General features: G+C 45.1%; 1 protein-coding gene across 1 annotated transcript; it reads left to right on the top strand.

Annotated features, from left to right (window-relative positions):
- The first annotated feature begins 5,743 nt into the window (after positions 1 to 5,743).
- On the top strand, positions 5,744 to 16,429 carry LOC143834259 (vomeronasal type-2 receptor 26-like). The gene is made up of 5 exons (XM_077330921.1): positions 5,744 to 5,768; positions 9,792 to 10,603; positions 12,791 to 13,018; positions 14,949 to 15,075; positions 15,519 to 16,429. Exons 1-5 carry the CDS (start codon positions 5,744 to 5,746, stop codon positions 16,427 to 16,429), a joined length of 2,103 nt encoding a protein of 700 aa, XP_077187036.1.
- Positions 16,430 to 18,428: the final 1,999 nt, after the last annotated feature.

Raw genomic sequence — 18,428 nt, 5'->3', positions numbered from 1 at the left:
GTTCCTACAGTGCATACAATGTAATGTTAGTAATTAGTCTCCATGCAATTATTAAGCCCGTGTACTATACTGGGAAATGTACTTCCCTAACTTCTGTTAGACCATGTGCATCTGAGAACCTGAAAAGATTGAGAGAACTGCTACTAAAAACCTATTTCATTTGGATTTTATTTATAGAGCTTAAATATATAAAACTATAAAAACAATAGAAACAGCAGGGTGTAGTACAAGCCATGCATATATTAGTTTTGTTCTAACATGCAAAGACTATAAAAGTATTTGGAATTGTGTTCAGTAAGTGCACACTGTGCAGGACACTCACAACCCTATTACTCATCCACTGTCACCTGCCACCCCCCTGAACCTTCACAGAATCAGATGGCTATCCAAAAACTTCCAAAGATGGAGAACCCGCCACCTACTGGGGAAGCCTGTTCCACTGAGAAACCGCTCTAACTGTCAGTAACGTCTTCCGAATGTTTAGAAGGAATTTCTTTTGAATTAATTTCATCCCATTGGTTCTGGTCCGTCCCTCTGAGGCAAGAAGAGAGAACAACTCTGCTCCATCCTCTACATGGCAACCTTTTAAATACTTGAAGATGATTATCAGATCCCCTCTCAGTCGTCTCCTCTCCAGGCTAAACAGACCAAGCTCCCCCAACCTTTCCTCATATGTCTTGGTCTCCAAACTCCTCACCATCTTTGTTGCTCTCCTTTGGACACGCTCCAGTTTGTCTACATCCCTCTTCCACTGTGGTGGGGCCGAACCAGAACAGAGTAAAGTGGTACCATCACCTCTGTTTGATACAGCCCAAAGTCCCATTTGCCTTTTTTAGCCACCGAGTCACACTGCTGACTCATGTTCAATGTATGGTCTACTAAAACTCCTAGATCCTTTTCGCACATACGACTGCCAATGACTGTTTATGCACTGGGAACTTCACTGCCCCAGCTCCTGTGTAGGAGCACAAATCAGGGGCGGATGACGTGGACCAGGCCAAATGCTCCCCCATGTGGGTGCAGGAAGAGGTGGGACAACCTGCCACGACTAAAACTCCAGCCTGCAGCCCAGCATGAAACCTCCAGTGCATAAACGGTCAATGTCATGATTTTGCCTTCCAGTGATATATCAGGCTGTATGCGCTCTCGCATTTCCTTGTTTGTGACTATTGCTGTCCAGAATCCTTTTCGGGACCAGGGTTCAAACGAATCAACTCTCCTCCTGTCTGACTTCTTCCCTGTTTAATTGAAGGCCCAGCTGCAGTTCACTCCGGTTCCTTAAGTACAACTTGTGTACACTTCCATATAAATACTAATGAAACACGTTTGATGCACATTCTATATTGACCCATTTGATCTATGTTCAATTTGATCCGTATTCAATGGGCCAGATTAGACCCACAGATCTAATCTATTGATGACTGGAAAACGACAATGCTGGGACACAAAAACATGTTGTTTGTCCAACCATGCACCTGCGCATGGCGGCGCATGGTAATTTCCTCATCCTCTTCTTAATACCTAAGGGATTTCTCCAAGAATCATCCTTGGTGACAATAATTGAACCTCCGGAGTGAAGAACAACACGCAGCCACTTCTTGAACTGAGCTTGAAAAGACGGCTGCACAAAGAACTCCCGACGACCTGGCCAGGAGAGCAAAAAGGCTGATGCCAGATCTGGAGTCAGCCTGTTAGATCAGAAGCCATTGGAGGGCTTCAGTGAGCATGACCAGAATGTTCCTGCTGCTATTGCTGCTCTTCTGGCTGCTTCCTGATTGCTCCTGCACAGTTCTGAAGGGAAAGTGTGTGGTCCATGCAATTAATGAACTAGAAAAGCCAATGAATTATTACAGGCTGGGTGACATGGCCATTGGTGGAATCACTTCGACAACAAAATCTGTGGTTTACCTGCACGACTTTAAAACGCTTCCCAAGACTCCTTTTGACGTGTAAGTAGTCCTGTTTGCATGAATGTCCTGCTGCTCAGCCTGATTCTGCTTTTACACTCTAGTTATCATGGACAATCGCTGTTTTCTGGGATCCCCCCCTGGGAAAACTGTATCCCTCTTTCTCCTGATGGTTTCTCCCACTGTTTCTCAGCGCTTAGGTCCTTATATTTCTGTATTGACTTGTGCAGATATTTGTGAAGGGTATCAGCCTGACGCCATCCTACATGCTTACCTCATCATTTCCCAAGGGGCAGCTGGAGAGCTCATTCTCCACTCTTAAATACGATATGAAGTCAAAAGCTTTTATTTGGATCGCGTGAGTCCTCTTTTGGGAGTCGTGTCATTAAAAAATACCAGTACAACTCTCTGTCTTTTTGTTCTCCTGGAAAACTCCCTAGTCTCATAAGTTGTAAAATTAAGCGGCCAATTTAACATTGTTCATTTTGAAAGTTTATTCTCACGAGCAGTTCATTAATGCATTTGTTATTGTCCCAGGCTAACCACCCCCTACCACATCGCCGAGGCTGAGCTTGGCTTTCAGCCGTCATTGGCTTGTCACGGTGATAACACAGAGACAGAGAATTACAGGGAAAACGTGCTCAAGGAAAGCAGCTAGATGCTCTGGAAGACAGAAAAGCAAACACTGGAGGTGAAAGCCTCTCCCTTATAGTGGTCGCCCAGCAACTGGTATTCAGAGACAAACTGCAATCAACAGCTGGGCAGGGAGAGGGATAGTAACAAGAAATGGTTGTTACTGCAGAGATTGATACAGACTTAAGGGAGTGAATAGTGGGGTGTAGATAATGAACTCTTTTTCTTCTTTTCTGATGAAGTGAGAGGCCAGACTCTCTATTGAAAGCTTCAAAATTGGCAACTAGTTTAATCTTTTTTTGAAGATTACTTACTTTCAAGGTATATGTATCACCCCACACTACCATTTAAATTTAGCACATGGTAGAACAGTTAGTATGACTTGCAACAAGGCCACCGCCCACCCCTTAAAGGTACAGGTATCCCCTGTGCAAGCACCAGGTCATGTCTGACCCTTGGGGTGACGCCCTCCAGCGTTTTCCTGGCAGACTCAATACAGGGTGGTTTGCCAGTGCCTTCCCCAGTCATTACTGTTTACCCCCCAGCAAGCTGGGTACTCATTTTACCAACCTCAGAAGGATGGAAGGCTGAGTCAACCTTGAGCTAGAATTGATCTCCCAGCCTCATAGGCAGAGATTCAGACAGCATGTCTGCTGCCTTACCACTCTGCGCCACATTATGAACTTTTAAGGAACGTTTTTATAACATCGTCATTTTTCAAAGGCTGTGCTCTTCTTCTCTCCGGCATCAGGACTGAACTGAGTCCTCTTTTCCTATTAAGAGCCAAATGACCATACCCCTCCCAACACTTCTGTCTTAGGATCAGCTTCATGCTTCATGCTCAAAAAGGGAACAGCATGGTGTTAGTTCTGAGGGAAGGACTCTATTGCCTGTAAGGGGCCCTAGTGCATGCTGCCAGAGGCTCATGGGAATTGTAGTCCATGGACATCTGGAGAGCTACAGTTTCACCACCCCAGGCAGCACTGAATAACAGGGGAAATGTGACTAAACATACTATGTTCCAGTTTAGAGGTAATGACGCATGTGGAAGTCCTGCCCTTCATGTTTGCCTTTGAGAAAATCTATAAACATTCGAGTCTCCTACTCAATATGTCTCTGGGATACAACATCTATGAGAACTATTTAAATGCAAGAGTGACTTCTGAAGCGGCGATAGACCTGCTCTCTGGGGGACAGAAGACGGTTCCAAACTACAGCTGTGGAAGTCAGAACAAGCTCTTGGCCGTTCTTGAAGGGGCCGACTCTGAAATCTCCAAGCAGATTTCCACCATGTTAAGCATCTACAAAATCCCTCAGGTATGGGTCCGAGGGGGAAGGAGGATGAATCCAACAATACCTATCTAAGTATGGCTTCTTCTAAGTATGGTGTTCTTCTAAGCTCATGAGATGCCAAGGACTTAGAGTGCCCTTAAGTGCCCGTTTTAGCCATAGGGAATGCAGTGTTTCCTCACCTGACCCAGGTGTCAAGCAGCTGGACCAAACTGAACAGATCCCTTCCTGAGCTCAGGGCCAGCACCCCCCTGCCTGACAGGGACCTTTCTCCACTCCCACCAAGCAGACGTTAGCTACAGGTGCATTCGTCTGGAAACACGAAACATGAAACCAGACCTTCTGTTATCATCAATTAAGACACTTTTCTACATCTTAAAAATAATAGTTTAAACCCATTACTGCAGGCTCTATCCTCTGCTGCCAACAGGAACAATTCCCTGCCCTCCTCTGACCGCATTTCAAATACTTAAAGAGAGCAATCATGTCCCCTCTCCATCTCCTCTTCTCCAGGATGAAGATTACCACTTATCTCAGTCTTTCCTCATAGTTTTTGGTCCCCAGGCCCCAGATCATCCTCGTTGCTTTCCCATGAACCCTCTCAATTTCGTCCACATTCCTTTTGAAGTGTGGCCTCCAGAACTGCACACAGGAGTCCAGGGTGCTATCTGCATTCACAGTTCAATTTTGATTCTCACAGAATTGAAGCAGTGCCTCTTTAATCCACATCCTATTCTCATCTGTCCCTGCATTCTCCACTTATCTTCTTCCTCAGATTTTCTTCTCCAGATCGCAGTTTAAATCTGCATGCTAATAAGAAAAAGTGGTTGCATTTATTCTTTCCCCTCCTCCTCCCTTTGTTTGAGCTGTTGAATGCTGCTGATTGTTTGCTGGCAGTAGCAGAGATTTTATTTCCAGACTTTTCTTTTTACTGCATTTCAGGGCTTCCTTTATTTTATGTCAACTTTTATGCTGAAGAAGAATTTTTCCTGTTCTACCAGCCCCCTTAAGTCATGTGATAAACACTGATGTCAGAAGAGGTAAAGACAAGGCATTCTTGCCTCGAGTCCGTGCTTTAGGGGAAGGGGGGTTGGAGCTCACCAGGGCTCTTTTCTCCTGCCTTTCCCCTCCCAAATTCACAATTTCTTTTTTAAAGTGAAGGCGCCTCATAACACTTATGTTTTAAAGATTGTTGTATTCATTTACTTCTTTATTTTTTTTTAAACCATCACTGAACCTGGTGCAGAGGACCCGCAGGCAATAAACTTCGACGTAGCTGAGGTGGCTGACTGAGTCGGGTCACCTTCAGACTGTGACTTTCTGTGACTTTCTAAGTTGACTGTGGAGTTTGAGGGGTTTTTCCCTAGCATGCAGGAGTTTTTATTTCTTTTTTATTTCTTTTATTTTGAGGGTTGTTTTTTTTTTAACCCATGAAGGTGTTCTTCTTTCTTTCTTTTTACTTTACTTTAATCTTAAAAAGTAAAAATATAGTCAAAAGTTTAAAATTGTCCATTATTAAAACACTAGCAAGAAAGCCCGTTGCAACCAGGAATGCAATGGGCGCTAGGACCCAGGGGACACTGGCAGATGCAACTCTCTCTCTCTCTCTTGGTCTGTCCTGCAGGAGAGGCCTCGTTAGCCATTTAGGGCAACTCTCTCAGAGTCTGTCTCTCTCTCCATCGCAGCAGGGATATGGAGGGTTATCAGACCGCTTGTGTGCGGTTTGGCAAGGCTGTCTGTGTGTGTGTGTCTCTCTCTCACACGTCTGCTGAGGCATCTGAAAGCAAATTGGCTAGCATGCAGGGATGGAGGGCAGGAGCATTAGGGGCAGGGCCCTATTGCAACTGGGACAGCCAGACACTCTCCACCCACAAGGCTGTTTCACAAATATTAAGAGGAACAACAATGGATAAATGATGAGCATTTCAAAAGTACCCCCTTCAAGGATCGCTGCCTTGTTGTGGCAAGGGGGCTTGCGTAGTTCAGTGAAGCTATGAGCTATACCGTGCAGGGCCACCCAAGACGGACAGGTCATAGCTGAGAGCTCTGACAAAAGGTGATCCACTGGAGAAGGAAATGGCAAACCACTCCAGTATCTTTGCCATGAAAACTCTATGGACAGTTCCAATAGGCATAACGATATGACGCTGGAAGATGAGCCCCTCAGGTCGGAAGGTGTCCAATATGCTACTGGGGATGAGCAGACGGCTAGTACGAGTAGTGCCAGAATGAATGAAGCGACTGGGCCAAAGCCGAAAGGACGCTCAGTTGTGGAAGTAACTGGTGGCGAAAAGACAGTCCGATGCTGTAAAGATTTTTATTCCATAGGAACCTGGAACGTCAGATCCATGAATCAAGGTAAGCTGGACGTGGTCAAACAAGAGATGACAAGACTGAACATCGACATTTTAGGAATCAGTGAACTAAAATGGACAGGAATGGGTGAATTTAATTCAGATGACCATCAGGTATACTACTGTGGACAAAAATCTCGCAGAAGAAATGGAGTAGCCTTCATAATCAATAAGAGAGTAGGAAAAGCAGTCTTGGGATACAATCCCCAAAATGACAGAATGATCTCAGTTCGAATCCAAGGCAAACCATTCAACATCACAGTGATCCAGGTCTATGCCCCAACCACTGCTGCTGAAGAGGATGAAGTTGATCAGTTCTATGAAGCCCTACAACACCTTCTAGAAGCAACACCAAAAAATGATGTGCTTATCATCATGGGGGATTGGAATGCTAAAGTAGGAAGCCAAAAGATAACCGGGATAACAGGCAAGTTTGGCCTTGGAGTACAAAATGAAGCAGGGCACAGGCTGGTAGAATTTTGTCAAGAGAATACAATGGTCATAGCAAACACTCTTTTCCAACAACCCAAGAGACGACTCTACACATGGACATCACCAGACGGTCAACACAGAAATCAGATTGACTATGTGCTCTGCAGCCAAAGATGGAAAAGTTCTATCCAGTCAATAAAAACAAGACCAGGAGCTGATTGTGGTTCAGATCATGAGCTTCTTGTTGCAAAATTTAGGCTTAAATTGAAGAAAGTAGGGAAAAGCACTAGGCCACTCAGGTATGAACTAAATCATATCCCCGACGAATACACAGTAGAGGTGACAAATAGATTTAAGGAATTAGATCTGATAGACAGAGTGCCTGAAGAACTATGGACTGAGGTTCGCAACATTGTACAAGAGGTAGCAACTAAAACCATCCCAAAGAAAAAGAAATGCAAGAAATCAAAATGGCTGTCTGAGGAAGCTTTACAAATAGCTAAGGAGAGAAGGGAAGTGAAAGGCAAGGGAGAAAGAGAAAGATACACCCAATTGAATGCAGAATTTCAGAGAAAAGCTAGAAGAGATAAGAATGCCTTCTTAAATGAACAGTGCAAACAAATAGAAGAAAACAATAGAATGGGGAGGACCAGAGATCTTTTCAAGAAAATTGGAGATATGAAGAGAACATTTCATGCAAAGTTGGGTATGATAAGGGACCAAAATGGTAGGGACCTCACAGAAGCAGAAGAGATTAAACAAAGGTGGCAAAATTATACAGAACAACTATACAAGAGCGAGCTTAACATCCCTGATGACCACAGTGGGGTAGTTACTGACCTGGAGCCAGACATCCTGGAATGTGAAGTCAAATGGGCCTTAGGAAGTCTGAGCAACAATAAAGCTAGTGGTGGTGACAGCATTCCAGTTGAACTATTCAAAATCTTAAAAGACGATGCAGTAAAAGTGCTACACTCAATATGCCAGCAAATTTGGAAAACTCAACAATGGCCACAGGATTGGAAAAGGTCAGTTTACATTCCAATCCCAAAGAAGGGCAATGCCAAAGAATGTTCAAACTACCGCACCATTGCACTAATTTCTCATGCTAGCAAAGTTATGCTCAAAATCCTACAAGCTAGGCTCCAGCAATATGTGGATCGAGAACTTCCAGAAGTACAGGCAGGATTTCGAAGAGGCAGAGGAACTAGAGATCAAATTGCCAACATACGCTGGATCATGGAGAAAGCTAGGGAGTACCAGAAGAACGTCTACTTCTGCTTCATTGACTATGCTAAAGCCTTTGATTGTGTGGAGCACAACACATTGTGGCAAGTTCTTAAAGAGATGGGAATACCAGAGCATCTTATTTGTCTCTTGAGAAATTTATATGCAGGTCAAGAAGCAACAGTGAGAACTGAACATGGAATCACTGACTGGTTCAAAATTGAGAAAGGAGTTCGGCAAGGCTGTATACTGTCGCCTTGCCTATTTAACTTGTATGCAGAGCACATCATGAGAAATGCGGGATTAGAGGAGTCACAAATTGGGATCAAGATTGCAGGGAGAAATATCAACAACCTCAGATATGCAGATGATACCACTCTAATGGCAGAAAGTGAAGAGGAACTAAAGAGCCTGTTGATGCGGGTGAAGGAGGAGAGTGCAAAAGTTGGCTTGAAACTCAACATCAAGAAAACAAAGATCATGGCATCCGGCCCTCTCAATTCATGGCAAATAGATGGGGAAGAAATGGAGATAGTGACAGATTTTATTTTCCTGGGCTCCAAGATCACTGCAGATGGGTACTGCAGCAAAGAAATTAAAAGACGCTTGCTCCTGGGGAGGAAAGCTATGGCAAATCTAGACAGCATCCTAAAAAGCAGAGACATCACCCTGCCAACAAAAGTGCGTTTAGTCAAGGCTATGGTATTCCCAGTTGCAATGTATGGCTGCGAAAGTTGGACCATAAGGAAGGCCGAGCGACAAAGAATTGAGGCTTTTGAACTCTGGTGCTGGAGAAGACTCTTGCGAGTCCCTTGGACTGCAAGGCGAACAAACCGGTCAGTCCTAGAGGAGATTAACCCTGACTGCTCTTTAGAAGGCCAGATCCTGAAGATGAAACTCAAATACTTTGGCCACCTCATGAGAAGGAAGGACTCCCTGGAGAAGAGCCTAATGCTGGGAGCGATCGAGGGCAAAAGAAGAAGGGGACGACAGAGAATGAGGTGGCTGGATGGAGTCACTGAAGCAGTAGGTGCAAACTTAAATGGACTCCGGGGAATGGTGGAGGACAGGAAGGCCTGGAGGATCATTGTCCATGGGGTCGCGATGGGTCGGACACGACTTCGCACATAACAACAACAATTTCAAAAGTAAGAGAAAATGCACAGCAGGGAGAGGGGGATGCTTTTCAAGATAATTTCCTATGTGGGGAAAAAAGGCAACCTTCAATTAGGCTTCAACCTACAAAACTATGATTCCCAAGCAAGTGTCTTTACTGACATTGTAATTAAAGCCTTTCTGCCAGGATTTCTGCATATGCTCTCACTTTTATGGCAAAGGGAGAGAAGTATGGCTGCTTATATTGGTTTTAATTTTTTACAAAAAGAATCCAGCATCTCCTTAACAAATGAAACTACCAAGTTGGGAAGAAAACAGCAGAGAGGACAGGATTGGTGAGCATTTCTCTCCCCCCACCCCCGGGTGTGAAGCACTTATGGAAACTGGGAAATAAGTTGGGCTGTTGGTGGAACGAAAGAGTCTGTAAATTGCCATTTCACCCCCAAAAAACCTGGGCCCCTTCTGCACACATTAGTTAATGCACTTTCAGTGCACTTTAGGAGTAGATTTTCCTGTTCTGCACAGGAAAGTCCAGCAGCAAAAGTACACTGAAAGTGCATTATCCTACGCATGCAGAAAAGTCCTTGGACTCAGCAGGAAGGCTGATCAGAAATAGCTCCTCTGCAGTGGTCCTCCTGGGTGCGCTCCGTATCTTTTGAGGAAAAAAACAGTCTGGTTCTAATCCCCACTTGAAGGGACTGAACTAAGAAGGATACCCACTCAGACACAGGCTACCATAGACACCTAACTGTATGAATGCTTCTGCACTAACAACTATATCACTTCCTCTTAGAGACACTCAGTCAGTCCCTTATATCTCCCTTTCCAAACTAGATCAGCTACAGTGTGGATAATGACGTGCTCAAAGATGAGCCTCAGTCGCCTTTTGTGTACCGGATGGCCCCAAATCAAGAAGTGTATTTGATGGGGATTGTCAAGATGCTCCTGCATTTCCAATGGACCTGGATCGGACTCATGACCCTGGACAATGAAAAAGGAGAAAGATTCCTCGGGACAATGACCCCCTTGGTCATCGAGAGTGGGATTTGCATTGCCTTCACCGTACGCATCCCAATACAATATCTTGATGAGAAGGTACTGCATTCCTGGTCACATCCCATTCAAACGCAAAGAAAATGGAATGTACTGGTTTACCATGGAGACATCGACTATGTGATGACTGTTCTGCTTTTCATGAGACATGATGAGAGAGGAATAAAGTTTTTTTGGAAACTTTGGATTACCACGGTTATTCACGATGTGAGCTTGGGGGTGATTTTCAGGGTTTTTCAGATGTTTCCCATTTATGGTGCGTTATCCTTCATGATCCGGGGAAAGGTGAATACTGACTACGAATATCTGGATTCCTTCTTCTTGACTCTCAGTAAAATTATAAAAGGAGTATTTCATTGTTTCGATTCAGATCTTAGGTTATCTGTGAAACGGTGGAAAGTATGCAAAGAAAAAGAGGAACTGAAGGCCCCATCCAAGGAGGTGCTTGAAATGACCCTGTCTCAAGACAGCTACAGCATTTACAACTCCATCCAGGTGGTGGCTCGTGTCTTGAAGGCTGCCACTTCATCCCAAGCTGATCGGACGTTGAAAGGACGATGGGAGGGACATCAGACGCTGCAGCCATGGCAGGTATTGGTTTTCTCTACAAACATGGGAACATTTGAGTAGCTACGTTGCATCAAATATTCTTCCAAGTCCCATGTAATTGCCATTTACACTGGCTTGTCTGATGCACCCAATAAACTGGCTAGAAGGGCCCATTGACCACAGCCCTCAGATGTTGACAGCCTGTGATAACCAGAGGAATTCAGCCTCTGAAGCTGGAAGCTCCTTCCACTGTCGTGCCTCATACCCTACACTGTCTTCTCCACCCATCTGTCCGTCCCTTTTGAAATCCATGTAAGGTGTTGAACTGCCACCACATTTTGTGTTCGTGTGTGTCAGAAGTCAACTGTCTTTGGGGTCAAATTCTTCTCTTTTTTCTTCTTTAAACCAATTAACACTGAAATATACTTAGGATATTCTTAGACCAGTTCACCTTTTCCCAGGTGATTTATAATATATTAAAATACAAATTCCACCAAATTCTCATTGGTGGATCCCTCCATGTTTCTTGTTTACGAAATTTAATTAGAACAGTACACAGACTGGAGCCAATGTCATCCCAGTCTTCAAAAAGGGAGGAGAGGTGACCCGGGAAACTACAGGCCAATGAGTCTGACCTCAATTGCAAGGAAGATAATGGAATAGATTTTAAAGGGGACAATCTGCAAACATATGAACGACAATTGGTTGATCCAAGGAAGTCAGCATGGATTCATCTCCAACACGTTCTGTCAGACCAACCTGGTTTCCTTCTTTGAGTGATCAGCTTATTGTAACGTGGATACTCAATTGATGTTCTTCACCTGAATTTCAGTAAGGCTTTAGAAAAGCATCCCCATGGTGTTCTGATGGTTAACTAGAGGACTATAGACTGGATTTTCAGATGGTTAGGTAGATAGGGAATTGACTAGAAAACCGCACTGAAAGAGTGGTTGTCAATGATATTTCATCAAACTGGAGGGAGGGGAGCAGTGGGGTGCCACAGGGCTGTTTCTGAGAGACTCATCAAATTGTGGATGACATCAAATTGGGAGGAGTTCAGAGGAATTAAATTAAATAAGAATTGATTAATAAGAAATGATTAATCTATTAGATCTGTCAGCTGCGTTTGACGTGGTCGATCACGAACTGCTGGCTTGCCACCCCGCCAGTACTGGGAGAAGGGGCACAGCACTCAGCTGATTATGCTCCTTCCTCCATAACCGGAGCCAGAGGGTGGCAGTGGGGGGAGGAATTATTGAGCGCATATCAATGCTATTTAACATCTTTATGCGCTCTCTGGCCCAATTGGTGCGGAGCTTCGGATTGGGGTGTCATCTGTATGCGGATGACACCCAGCTGTATCTCCTTATGGACGGCCGCCCGGATTCCTCCCGGAACCATTTGCCAGATGTTTGGAAGCCCTGGCAGAATGGTTAGAGCAGAGTCACCTGAAACTCAACCCCTCCAAGATGGAGATCCTGTGGCTGGGGAGGACGGGGGCAGTCCAGGAAGCGCGTCTCCCCACCTTGGCAGGAAAACAACAGACCATCGCGTCCCAGGCCAGGAACTTGGGAGCAACCTTCGATGCCTCCCTAACTATGGAGGTTCAGGTCAAAAAGGTAGCTGGACAGGCATTTTTCCATCTTCGCCAGGCTCGGTTTCTAGCACCCTCCCTATCTCCTGGACCCCTGGCCACACCTCCAGAATATATTACCGTAACTCGCTCTGTGCGGGCCTGACCTTGAGCTTGATCCGGAAATTGCAGCTGGTACAAAATGCAGCAGCTAGGGTCCTTACAGGAACACCATGGAGGACCCATATCCAGCCAGTGATGAGGCAGCTGCTTGGGTTGCCAGTTGTGGTCCAGATCCAGTTCAAGGTTTTGGTATTAACCTTTAAGGCCCTGCGCCGTCTGGGACCTGTATACCTGGGACCTGTACACCTATCGCTAAGGAAGATCTGTCTGACCCCCCCCCCCTTAGGACAAAGACATTGCTAGTTGCATGGCGGAGTTAGAGTTATCTGCCCTTCCTTGCCTTCTCTATGGGGATAGAATTGGGGATTTAATGGTTTTGCCACATCTTGTTGTTCTTATCTGATGTATTTCTGAGCATGGAGGCCATTGGCACAGATGATGAAGCATAAGGGAAGGAAACAAATATACAAGGCTGCAATAACCAAGATGGCTTCCTGTATTTCTAAGTGCTGCTATTTTGCATGTTCTCCTAGCTTCATCCTTTCCTGAGAAATTTCCAGTCTCACAATAATGCCACTGAAGGAATTTATTTTGGTGAGAATGGGGACATGGCAGTGGATTTCGATATTGTGAATTGGGTGGAAACACCCAATTCGTCCCTCAAGAGGGTGAAAGTTGGGAGTGTGCAGAGACATGGTTCTGAAGAGATAAAGTTTACCATTGATCAAGACATCATTGTGTGGCCAGAATGGTTTAATAAGGTGGGGAGAAACTTATTTCGTTTTATACCTTTTGAAAACTCTTCAACTTTTGAACTCTTATTCCTGTTTAATCATTTTCCAGCTTAAGAACATAGAGAACGAGAGTGGTAGAGAGGTGTATGATAAGAGAAATACGTGGCAGTGGGCTGCCAACAACATTCACCATTAATGGTGGTCTGATAGCCCAGTCCGGGGCATGGGCAACAGACCCCAAATCCACATCCCAAAGGGGCTCTCTCTAATCCTCACAGCCAAGAGCACCGGGCCTGAGCCATCCCTAATGAAAGTTTCTGGAAAGCACATTGTCTTCATTATCAGTTTTTCGGGATGTCATCAGGAGAATCATAGAGTCTTGGATTTGGAAGATCTTGATTTTGGAGGTCATTGAATTAACCTTTTGTCCAGGGCAGAGTCTGCACTTACTTTCTTTATTCCATTGTCAATCCTGTTGAATTCAGATCGCTTTGAACTCGGGTCTTCCTCTTCCCCCCCTCCCCATTGAAACAGGAAAGTCTTCTGCACGTGGTTAGGGAGGCTCAGAAGGTGGTGGTGGGGAGGCAAATGGAGACTCTTTCTTTGTTTTCTTGAAGGGGGGAAGAGGATCCAAGAAGTCAGAGGAGGGAGGAAAAAATCCCTTCTTTTCTTGAAGGGGGGGACGGACGAAGAAGGCACAAAAAAATATCCAAGGCCGACAGAAGTTGAAATTAGGGGCTTCTCCTTTGAGGCAGGCTTGTCACGTGACCACCTGTAGCCAATCACGGGTCCTCTACCACGGAGGAGAGCCCAGATTCAAAACAATGCGATTTTCTGAATATATTCAGGATTAGCAGCAGTCTGAGTTATCGCACAATAAAGGTAGGGTCACTCCAGATCAATCCTTCTTGCTGCAGAAGGAAAATTAAAATTGCCCCAAATCCAAACGGAAATCGCATTCTGTGTAGAGGGCAGGGACTGAATCGATCTGGGGTTGGAATAAAAGCTCCGTGCAGTTTACACCCAGGTTTTCCATCCAGGTACTGTGAGACTTGCTTAGCTTAACTGGGGTCTACAGTGCCTTCAGTGTTCAATGCCAAATATTTGGGACACCCAAGGAGAACCAATTTAGAGGAATCCAGGATGGAGCAACTGAACCTGGCTGCCAAAGACATTGGACTGGGATACTGAATTCTCCTTTCTGCCTCTGTATCATCTGGGCTTCATAAGATCCTTTTATTCCTCTATTCTGTTCTCTATTGGCCAAACTCTTTCCAACAAAAATATACACTGACAATTGAATGATAGTGGGCTAGCAAAAGATGAAAGGATAGTTAGCTTGGGGTAGAGGTTTCATGCAGTGACTTCTAATTGGCCAAGTCGAGTTTGATTTCCCACTCCCCCACACGCAGCCAGATATGTGACCTTGTCACAACCCTGATAGTGCAGTTCTCAGAGAACAGTCCGCTCAGAAATCACTGAGCTTACCTACCTGACAGCATGCCTGTTGTGGGGAGAGTAAGGGAAGGCAATTATTAACCGTTTTGAGACTCCAGGGTCTAAAAAACAACTCTTCTACTTGTATTTTCCATCAAGCTGCTCTTCTTCCATTTCTCGGTGAGTTCTGGTATTGAGGTTCCAATAGTATTCCGTACGCTCTGAGGTGCAGTGGGTAGTGCTAAGCTCACCAATCAGGTCATGCTTATTAACCAGCACGCAGGAAACTCTGCTGTGAAATGCTAAAACAAAATTCTGAGTAATAAACAGACACAACCTGTAAAAATGAGAATACAAATGAGCCTTCGGACTCCTTTTGCCCCATGCCCTAAATTAGCAGAAGTTTCTCCATCAAAGATCTATCCATTCCCGGTTTGTGGTTTCTACAGAGAAAAATCACAGGCACACAAAACAAAGCCTCTAATGTGTTCAGCTCGATTCTCCTTGTCTTTTTGCCTAGACCCGGCCTCATTCCAGATGCACGAAAAGCTGTCCACCTGGATACATTAAGTTCATTAAGGAAGGAGAACCTCTCTGCTGCTACGATTGTTCTCCATGTGTGGAAGGGACGATCTCTACTCAGGAAGGTAAGTCACATTCCCCAGTTCTGATTGTAGGGAGGAGACAGAGCGAGGAAAATAATTCCATCCCAGCTTCTCCCCTTTGGATTACTTAGCACCCATTACGGTTTATGGATCATCTGCCAAGTGCCTCATGCCGAGTCTGATGTTTAGATCACCTTGACAGCATTTTCCATATTGTGCTTGACATTCCCTGGCAAGAGTCTGAGGGCTGCTCCTGCAGTATTATCAGAGGCTGATTTTGTTTGTGGAGCAATGAAGGATCCCAATCGGTAAGCCTCCCAACTCTATCCTTATTAGGCAAGGTTGTTACCGGACTTTTCCCTCATCTCTGCCTTGTCCTGCCTTTCTGGCAAAGGGGTGTTCAATTGTGAATAAATTCTCGCAACAGAAAAAAAGCAAATATTGTCATAGATGTGGTGATACTGAAGCTAAAATGTTATTTTCAGACTCAACTCAGTGTCACGGGTGTCCAGAAGATCAACATCCAAACAAGATACGAGATCAATGTGTTCCCAAGCATATCAGTTTCCTGAACCACAAGGAACCTTTGGGGATCCTCCTAAATGTTCTCACTCTTTCCTTCATCCTAGCCACAAGTTTTGTTTTGGGAATCTTCATTAAATACTTTGAAACGCCAGTAGTCAGAGCCAACAATCGGGACCTCTCCTATGTTCTCCTCATCTCCCTCCTGCTTTCCTTTTTGTCCTCTTTTCTCTTCATTGGTCAGCCTCACAAGGTGACCTGCCTTCTCAGACAAACTGTCTTCAGCATCATCTTCTCAGTTGCTGTCTCTTCAGTGTTGGCCAAAACTGTCACTGTGGTGGTGGCCTTCATGGCTTCAAAGCCTGGGAGCAGGATGAGGAAATGGCTGGGGAAGAGCTTGGCCAACTCCATTGTCTTTTCCTGTTCCACCATTCAAGTGGGCATCTGCACTCTCTGGCTGGGCATCACTCCCCCCTTCCCAGACTCTGACATGCACTCCCAGCCTGGAGAGATCGTACTGCAATGTAACGAAGGGTCCGTCACCATGTTCTATGCTGCCCTTGGCTACATGGGCTTTCTGGCCGCCATCTGCTTCACGGTGGCCTTCCTAGCCAGGAAGCTGCCTGGGGCCTTCAATGAGGCCAAGCTGATCACCTTCAGCATGCTGGTGTTCTGCAGTGTGTGGGTGTCCTTTGTGCCCACCTACCTGAGCACAAAGGGGAAATACATGGTTGCCGTGCAGGTCTTCTCCATCTTGGCCTCCAGTTTGGGCTTACTGGGATGCATCTTCCTTCCCAAATGCTACATTATTCTACTGAGGCCCCATCTGAATACAAAGGAACAACTCATGGTGAAACATGAAGATGGCCTCTGACTTGGAGTACTCACAGTGCATGCTTTATAATGTTAGTAATCTATAACTCGGTACAATTATGAATCCCATGTAGCATGCTGTGAAATTTACTTCCCCTAAACTGCTTTTAGGCCAAGTATATCTAAAAACCTGAGAAGGTTAAGAAAACTGCTACTTTATATAATAAAAACATATTTCATTTGAATTTTATTTATGGAACTCAAATATATATATATGTGATCATTGTCCTCTGAGACTCTTGTTGTGTAGTAGTGATAGTATCTTACTGTAATGAGTACCAGGTTTCACAGAAGATACTATTCCTGGTTTCAGGAGACTGAGAGCCAGTTTGGTGTAGTGGTTAGGAGTACGGACTTCTAATCTGGCATGCCGGGTTCGATTCTGCGCTCCCCCACATGCAACCAGCTGGGTGACCTTGGGCTCGCCATGGCTCTGATAAAACTGTTCTGACCGGGCAGTGATATCAGGGCTCTCTCAGCCTCACCCACCTCACGGGGGGTCTGTTGTGGGGAGAGGAAAGGGAAGGCGATTGTAAGCCGCTTTGAGACTCCTTTGGGTAGAGAAAAGCGGCATATAAGTACCAACTCTTCTTCTTCTTCTTCTTCTTCTTCTTCTTCTTCTTCTTCTTCTTAAATGGTCTGAACAACTGAACACCCTATTACTTCAATCCTTCAAACATTCAGAACAGGAATCTCTGCGGCTAATTCTTTTACACTGTCATAATGATGCTATTAAATCCAATGAGGCCATCGCCTCAAACCACTATTAATAAACAATAGTCCAGTAAAAGCTATACCTTGTACAAGCAATGGATGGTTTGATGGAGAACGCAAAGCATTCAGAAAAAACCTTGACCTCTTGTATGAGACAGGTCAGAAGTGGTAACTCTGGTGTCTTGATGTCTCATCTTTTCCAACTCAGATCTCAATATAAAAGATCTTGCTTGACAGTTATGGAATGAGAGTTGGAATTGGCAGTCTTCGAAAAGAATGAACCATGTTTCTGGGAACTGGGCTCAAATGGGTTAAAGTAGTTCATTGTGTCAATTTGAAGCACAAATCCCAGGGAAAGTTTGGTTTGAGTATTTCAGTAAGGTTTCTGGAGTTATTTCATCTACACCAGCCATATCGCATTGGCAAAATACCTTCGCTGACATCCTTGAGAGCCAGTTTGGTGCAGTGGTTAGGAGTCTGGCGAGTCGGGTTTGATTCCCTGCTCCTCCCCCCACAGGCAACCAGCTGGGTGACCTTGGGCTCGCCACAGCACTGAGAAAGCTGTTCTGATTGAGCAGGAATCTCAGGGCTTTCCCAGCCTCACCTCCCTCACAGGGTGACTGTTGTGGGAAGAGAAGGTGATTGGGAGCCACTTTGAGACTCCTTTGGGTAGAGGAAATCAGCATATAAGAACCAACTCTTCTTCTTCTTCAGTAATATCAGGGCTCTCTCAGCCTCACCTCCCTCACGGGGTGCCTGTTGTGGGGAGAGGAAAGGGAAGGCGACTGTAAGCCACTTTGAGACTCCTTCAGGTAGAGGAAAGCGGCATATAAGAACCAACTCCTCTTCTTCAGTAATATCAGGGCTCCCTCAGCCTCACCTCCCTCACAGGGTCTCTGTTGTGGGGAGAGGAAAGAGAAGGGGACTGTAAGCCGCTTTGAGACTCCTTCAGGTGGAGAGAAGTGGCATATAAGAACCAACTCTTATTATTATTATTCTTTATGTTTTGATTTTTAACCTGCCAGTGCCCATACCTCTCTACCCCTATTTCCCAGGCTCAGCCACACACCTTACAGCATCAAGATCCAAGCAAATAGGACTCCACCCGTATTTCCCATGTTCAAACACCACGAAACCTTGGTGGAGAAAGCCTGTGTAATAATATAGCCTTCCAAGATTTTGTACAGTCCAAAACTCCATGATGGGCCATGACAGTATAATTTTTAAAAAGTACGTGAGTTGCACAGCAGGGTTCAGGTGCTGCTAATGACTGCCCTGCTGAGCAT

This window comes from Paroedura picta, chromosome 3 (assembly GCF_049243985.1).
Source record: "Paroedura picta isolate Pp20150507F chromosome 3, Ppicta_v3.0, whole genome shotgun sequence".
Taxonomy (NCBI): Eukaryota; Metazoa; Chordata; class Lepidosauria; order Squamata; family Gekkonidae; genus Paroedura; species Paroedura picta.
Note: the sequence above shows the minus strand (reverse complement) of the source record. Positions and strands in the feature narration are given on the sequence as shown.

Coding starts and splice junctions, on each gene's coding strand:
- LOC143834259 (XM_077330921.1), top strand. CDS start 5,744: ATGATGAGCATTTCAAAAGTACCCC. Junction 10,604..12,790: donor AGACGCTGCAGCCATGGCAG/GTATTGGTTTTC, acceptor ATGTTCTCCTAG/CTTCATCCTTTCCTGAGAAA. Junction 15,076..15,518: donor GACGATCTCTACTCAGGAAG/GTAAGTCACATT, acceptor TGTTATTTTCAG/ACTCAACTCAGTGTCACGGG.